The 6,739-nt window shown below is 32.7% G+C and overlaps 1 protein-coding gene across 1 annotated transcript in view; it reads left to right on the top strand.

Annotated features, from left to right (window-relative positions):
• LOAG_18591 (U5 small nuclear ribonucleoprotein helicase) overlaps positions 1–4,954 on the top strand; it is a gene marked incomplete at its 5' end in the record, with an annotated part of 16,310 nt that extends 11,356 nt beyond the window's left edge. The window contains 10 exons of the mRNA XM_020451252.1: positions 540–711; positions 1,143–1,303; positions 1,503–1,731; positions 2,145–2,326; positions 2,534–2,658; positions 2,875–3,010; positions 3,300–3,460; positions 3,640–3,801; positions 4,055–4,194; positions 4,520–4,954. Coding sequence (XP_020304982.1) covers positions 540–711; positions 1,143–1,303; positions 1,503–1,731; positions 2,145–2,326; positions 2,534–2,658; positions 2,875–3,010; positions 3,300–3,460; positions 3,640–3,801; positions 4,055–4,194; positions 4,520–4,560 — 1,509 coding nt within the window. The 3' untranslated portion in view covers positions 4,561–4,954. The remainder of the gene's footprint in view (positions 1–539; positions 712–1,142; positions 1,304–1,502; positions 1,732–2,144; positions 2,327–2,533; positions 2,659–2,874; positions 3,011–3,299; positions 3,461–3,639; positions 3,802–4,054; positions 4,195–4,519) is intronic.
• Between the last annotated feature and the right edge of the window lie 1,785 nt (positions 4,955–6,739).

The raw sequence follows: 6,739 nt of genomic DNA, 5'->3' as shown, positions 1-6,739 counted from the left end.
TATATATATATATATATATATATATATATATATATATATTTTGGGTTGTATGTTAAAGAAACATTATACTGTGGAGTTGGCGCCATCCCAATTAACATAGCTCGATATGTTCAGCATAATGACTAAATTTTTTGAATGGACTAAACCTGGCACAAGAAGGTTGAAGCTACAATAACTACTTATTCCATGAATTATATTGCACTAAATTTTGCTCTTTGTTCCGTACCACGTTCATAATATGAGGATTGTATTGTTGAGACATTCGGGTATAGACAAGCCATTATGGATTTTGAAAGTAGGCTCGATAAACTGCGTTAAATTTAATATAAATCAGAGTTTCACAAAAAATTCAGTTATAATCCACCATACGTCCAAAAGATATGTAGTATAGAGTTCCTCCATATGAATGTACAACCAAGTGTTCCATACTCTCTCAGACACTATCCTTCAAGATGCTTACAGTACTATCTATTTTATCGTTCACTCCAATTACTGGTTTAATTCACTTCATGTTTACTCATTCAAAGTTGACATTTAAGGTTTGCATTCTTCCACGCACTATGTGCTATCAAGTTTCCGTGAGTGCATACGTCGTGATTATTATGGATACGCAGTTTTATAACGGAAAATACCATGTTTATGAAGATTATCCTGTAGGTGATGTTTTACACATGGTTGGACTAGCGAATAGACCCGGAGTTGATGATGATGGTAACGAGTTATTTATCTTTGTGGTCAAAATATAATATTTGGTCAATTAAAAAGGGAGCGTAGATTAGGACTGTTGAAATACAAAGCAAAGATGCTGTGTTGAGTCGGGAATTGGCATAAAACATATATTAGCATATATTTTTGCAAAAATGTATGCAACTATACAAATATTTATGGTAATTTGTGTAATTCTTATTTTTCTAGTTTTTTCCTTAATTTTTTGATCATCATTTCAGATTAAAGGAAGCAGATTGTACTAGTTTCAGCATTTTTGAATTTTTTTTGTTTTCGGTTTTTTTGAAGTGTTTGACATTTTATTCTGGTATTTATAAATATAACTACAATACAGCATACTGTATGATGATTTCTGAGATGTGAGGTTTTCTTATACATTAATTTTATTAAGTGCAACAGATAATTTTTCGTTTCAGCAAAATGTGTTCTCATGTGTCAGTCTTCGAAAAAGGATTTCTTCAAAAAGTTCCTTTATGAACCGCTTCCCGTTGAATCACATTTGGATCACTGTCTTCATGATCACTTTAATGCCGAAATTGTGACGAAAACGATCGAAAATAAGCAGGATGCGATCGATGTGAGTTTATTGCTGGCGAGTTTTTTCGGGAACTTTTTTCAAAGAGAAATATATGCTACTTTAACATAATTTGGCGAAAAAAAACGAACTGTTCATGGTTTCCTATAATGCAACGCCTATTATTTATTAGCACCGGTTCATTGACGTTTCTTTTCTTTGTCAGCTATAGATATTTTGTGTGCAAGTAATCCTATTACAGTACCTCACATGGACTCTTTTATACCGACGTATGACACAGAATCCAAATTATTACAATTTGCAAGGCGTGACGCATCGTCATTTATCAGACAGCCTTTCCGAATTAGTGGAAAATACGCTGAAAGATCTGGAAAATTCGAAATGCATTACAGTTAAAAACGATATGGACACACAACCACTTAATTTGGGAATGATTGCTGCTTACTACTACATAAGTTATACAACAATCGGTAAATTTTACATTCATTCAGTTGAAAAAATAAAATTTTAAATACTTTGAAAATTTGATAACATACTGACTCAGCTTGCTCACAAAGGACTCGGTCCTTGTCATTAAATTACCGTTACTGTTCAGAATATAATTTCTTCCTTTTCAAAGAGTTTGGGTTTGCAGTAATGATTGCTTGTCGGTAAAGAGTGTTACAATGTGGGGTTCTTATTACTTTCATTTCACGTATTATATTTTCTTGAGCAAGTTCTCTAGAATTCGAGTTGTCAATGCTCTTTTTATGACTCCAGCATGAGTAGATAATATCCGGAGGTCATCACTAAAAAGGGAATAGAAATAGTTTTCAAACAAACCAGGTTCAAGTAATTTATGGCATTTGTTTTGTAAAAGAAGGTTATCTTTTTTCATTTACAGAAGTGTTCAGCATGTCTTTGAGCGCAAAAACCAAATTACGAGCTCTTATTGAAATTATCAGTAATGCAAGTGAATTTGCAAATATGCCAATACGTTACAAGGAAGATATTCTGTTAAAACAGCTGGCTGACCGATTGTCAGGTCAACAAAAGCATCAGAAGTTTACAGATCCACATGTCAAGGTGTGTTGTAAATAAATCATATCCAATCTTACTGTTTTTTTTCGGAATTTCATTAATTTTGATAATTCTACATATAGATAAAATGATTCTTGTTGTGAAAACCGGACCTGGCGAATTCAACTAAATACCCGAAATTCTCGTTGGAACGTGTTATGAACTAAGTAAGCGAATGGGATGACATATCTTAATTCATTCAGTTTTTTTCAGGTCAATTTATTAATGAACGCTCACTTGGCTCGGATACAGTTGTCAGCTGAGCTGAATAAAGACACAGAAGTTGTCATTCTTAGAGCAATCCGTCTAGTACAAGCATGCGTTGATGTTTTAAGCAGGTATATTGCACTGATTGAGAGAAAACACTAAGAATACATTCTATTACTGTCATTATTTTCTTATTAGTTAATCAATGCTGCTGTCGTTGACTCATCTCCTAAAACGACTATTTATATAGCAATAAAAATTACTCATCAAAAGTTCGCTCTAAACTTGAACATTTTGTTCATTTTCATGTTTGTTACGGTTTTATATATAATATACCTTTGATTCAGCAATGGTTGGTTGATGCCGGCAATTCATGCAATGGAACTGTCACAAATGTTAACACAGGCGATGTTCACGAGTGAATCATATTTAAAACAACTACCTCACTGCTCAACTTCCTTACTTGAACGATGTAAAGAAAACGTTAGTGGTAGTTTTATGTTATTTTCTAAAAACTTTTGAATTCATTAAAGTTTTCAACTTTTCGTAAGTTGGAGAAATGAAAAAGAGACCAGCACTTTTTGCCTGTATTTGTAAATGGTGAAGGTTTACGTATTCTTTGTCACTCCAAGCTGATATCATAGGAAGTTTCCAACGATTTGAAAAATTTGTCTCCTTCAGAATTTGCATAATTTATAATTTATGTGACTTCAGTCACATCAGTTTTCAATTTTAAATTGTAACATTTAATGTGAATATTTGTGTTTTATAGAAAATCTCATCAATATTTGACTTGCTGGATTTGGAGGATGACGTCCGACAGGCACTTTTACAAATGACTCCAGCGGAAATGGCGGATGTTGCTCGCTTTTGCAACCATTACCCTAGCATTGAAGTTGAACACAAAATCGAAAATAATGGAACCATTACTGTGTAAGTGATTTACATTTTAAATTCAATGAAATCAGTTCCTTATTTTAATTTCTAATCTCACTTTTTCTTTGCACAAGATTGAGAGTTCGCGGTTTTTTTTTTCACGATACAATTTTACTTTTTAAAGGAAGTTTTCGTGCTGATTTGAACGTGTCAGTTTTGGTTTAATTCTATTTCAGGGGTGATACAGTAAACGTTACCGTCGAAATGGAACGTGAAAATGATTTGAACGGGATGGCTCCACCTGTTGTGGCACCACTTTTTCCGCAAAAGCGGAAGGAAGAAGGATGGTGGCTAGTTATCGGAGATCAATCTTCCAATACACTGTTTTCTATAAAAAGGTTCGTTTCTGAGAATTTTGCTTTAATTCATCCTTTTTCAAAGTCATTACTTCTCTCTTAACTCGTTTATTTTTTCCTAAATTTGTTGCAATTCCGAAGAATTGAAGTTTTAATAATTAAAAGTATAGAAATAGAAGGAAAGTAGTACAAGAATGAAAACAAACTTTTTTTATTGTCAGATTATCTTCATGTGATATTAGAAAGTTTTCAATTGACGAGAAAGAGAAATAATTTTACTTTACTATAATTTCAGGTTGACAGTTCATCAGAAAGCAAAAATGACGCTTGATTTCACTGCATTGGCAGTAGGGAAGATGCATTACAAGCTATATTTCATTTGTGATTCTTACCTAGGAGCTGACCAAGAATTCGATCTCAAATTCCGTGTTGAAGGTATTTTAGTAGTTAAATTTTTTTTTCAGATCTATTCTTCCTAGATTCATCTTTCAAATTTCCGTCTTAATAATTTATTCACTTTCGAGTTTATTTTTTCTAACCTCCTACAGGCCCTCTAGAAATTCCATGCAGCATTTCTGTGCATGGAAATATTTATTCTTTCAAAATTTCGTGTTTACGACAAACTTAAACTAATTTGGAATGTTAAAGCTCTTATCATTTCCGAAGTACGTAGAGCTTTTCGTACGGATGTTTTATCTCGTTGCCACAATTCTTTTAAACTACAATTTTTTAATGCTTGGTAATTTGTTAAATTTTTTAGAAACTGGACGGAGTCGAAAGCGAGCTCGTGACGAAGAATGATTCCACTTCTCTTTTTCTTATCATTATTTTCTTTATTGTTATTGCTCTTTCCACTGTTGAACATTTTCTGTAACAATTTGTGGTCTGTTTACTGATGGATCTTTCAGCAAGCTGAAAGGCTGTAAAAAATTTGTGGAAATGTTGATATTTCCAAGGAAATATCAAATATACAAAATGGTTTTACCGAAGAAGACATAAAATGACCATTGCTGTCCACAGTACTCTGCATAAATCTGTTCATTGTCATGGAACTTTTTTTATTTCAAAAAATGTAGAAATTATTTTTTGTTTCTCAATTTTTTTGCTTCAAGATTGGATGTTTATACATTTGGTTGATATTCGAAGTTCTATTTTGCATTTCAGTGGACATTTTTTTGTCATAAAACTTACTGGATTAAACATAAAATATAATTTGATTCTTTGAATTAGAACGGTGCAAAATTTCGTACTAATTTGGAGTGGTGGTAAATAGTATGTCGATGATTTTTTTTCTGATCGTGATAAAGATTTAGTTGGTTAATTCTGCCTCTTTGGTTCCGTTTCTCCTTTCTGATTTCAATTTTCTTTGCTCCTCACACTTTGGTAACGAACTCAAATTTGGATAATTAAATCATTACTCCACTAAGTTGGTTAATACAGCAACGAATTCAACAATTATAATATCAATAAGACGAATCAAACGAAGATATTAACAACAATAAGCGTTCAAATTACGCCCGATATTCCAACCAACAGACTTGGCTCACGCACATTTGTAAAATGAATCGGTGCTCAGGATCGTCCGCTTCCTCAAGTGGGAAGGCTCTGTAACGTTCTAAGATTATAAGAATTAACATCTTTATAGAGCGCCCATTGGTATAGCGCTCTTTGTTAGCACAAATATAAAACGATAAACGCATATAACAGAAAGATGTCTGGCTGTTAGCAAAAAGGCTTCTCACTGTTCATTTGTTTCCCCTGACGATATCGGCGACACAGTAAAGCAGAAAAGTATAGTGGCGTCAATTTCCGAAGTAGATACGAGGATATTTGGAAAATTTTTGATACAGTGATTGCTGATGAATAATTACTGACTAACAGTAATTATTACTGATCACTGATTAACTAACATTACTGATCGCCTATATTTGTATTACAAATTAACAAACTGACAAACTAACTAACAAATTACCTATATTTGTATTACAAATTTACATTGTAATTGATCGGCATCTAAAACTGCAGAAGAGATCTGGGAACTTTTCGACTTTCAACTTTTCTTACTCGTGTCATATTTCATTTCTAAAGACTATTTCGTAATATTATTGCTGGTTTCTGCAATTCTTATTCGCTTCATCATTTTTCTGTGGGCAATGCTCAGAAATTTCATCATTCTTCAATGATCCTGCAGTTACTCATCCAGATTGTACTTTGTAATATACTGTTTTTGTATTTTATAAAAAAAAAAGTGTTACCAATCTTTGTCACATTCAGCAAATTTATAGCATTGAACTGAGCAACGATTAATCATTTGGAACAACAGAATTTGCTCAGCGGGAATATTACTTATTTGATGTCTTTCAAATCTTTATTAATCATAATTTTTAAGTTAACTTTCAGAATGCAATTTTATTGAAATTTCGGGATAAATGGTTGTTGCAAGGAAAGCTACTATTCATTTTTAGTTAGCTTAATGTTGCGCAATAAGGATGCCTATTTCCCAGTTCCGGAAAGAGGTCGTCACCCTTCTCTTCTTCCTTCTTTATTCCTCCCTTATAATTTAGTAATCCATTTATCTGATCAGATTGCCACTGTTTCCCATCCCTCACTTCATGCTAATTTGTACTGTCAACGGAATGACAGATTGGTATAACTACAACTTGATACATCTGCTTTCATTTATACAAATTGCTGGGTGTCACATTTTCTTCACCTACGAAGAATATGTTTCTTTTTTGTACTTCTCTGTATATTAACCATTAAAAAAAGGAAAAGAAAAACTGTAGCAAAATTTCTGAATAAAAGTGGATATTGTACACAAACAGTATCAACAAGATAAGAATCACGAATTTTAATCAATCCATTTTAATATAAAAAATGAGGAAAGTTTATTAGACGGATATTGGTGTAACGGAAAAAGGTCCAACTGGACCTGAAACTTCATTCAATTTTCTTCATATTCCGGAACTTTGCTCATCTT

Source organism: Loa loa (genome assembly GCF_000183805.2).
Source record: "Loa loa unplaced genomic scaffold supercont3.385, whole genome shotgun sequence".
Taxonomy (NCBI): Eukaryota; Metazoa; Nematoda; class Chromadorea; order Rhabditida; family Onchocercidae; genus Loa; species Loa loa.
Note: the sequence above shows the minus strand (reverse complement) of the source record. Positions and strands in the feature narration are given on the sequence as shown.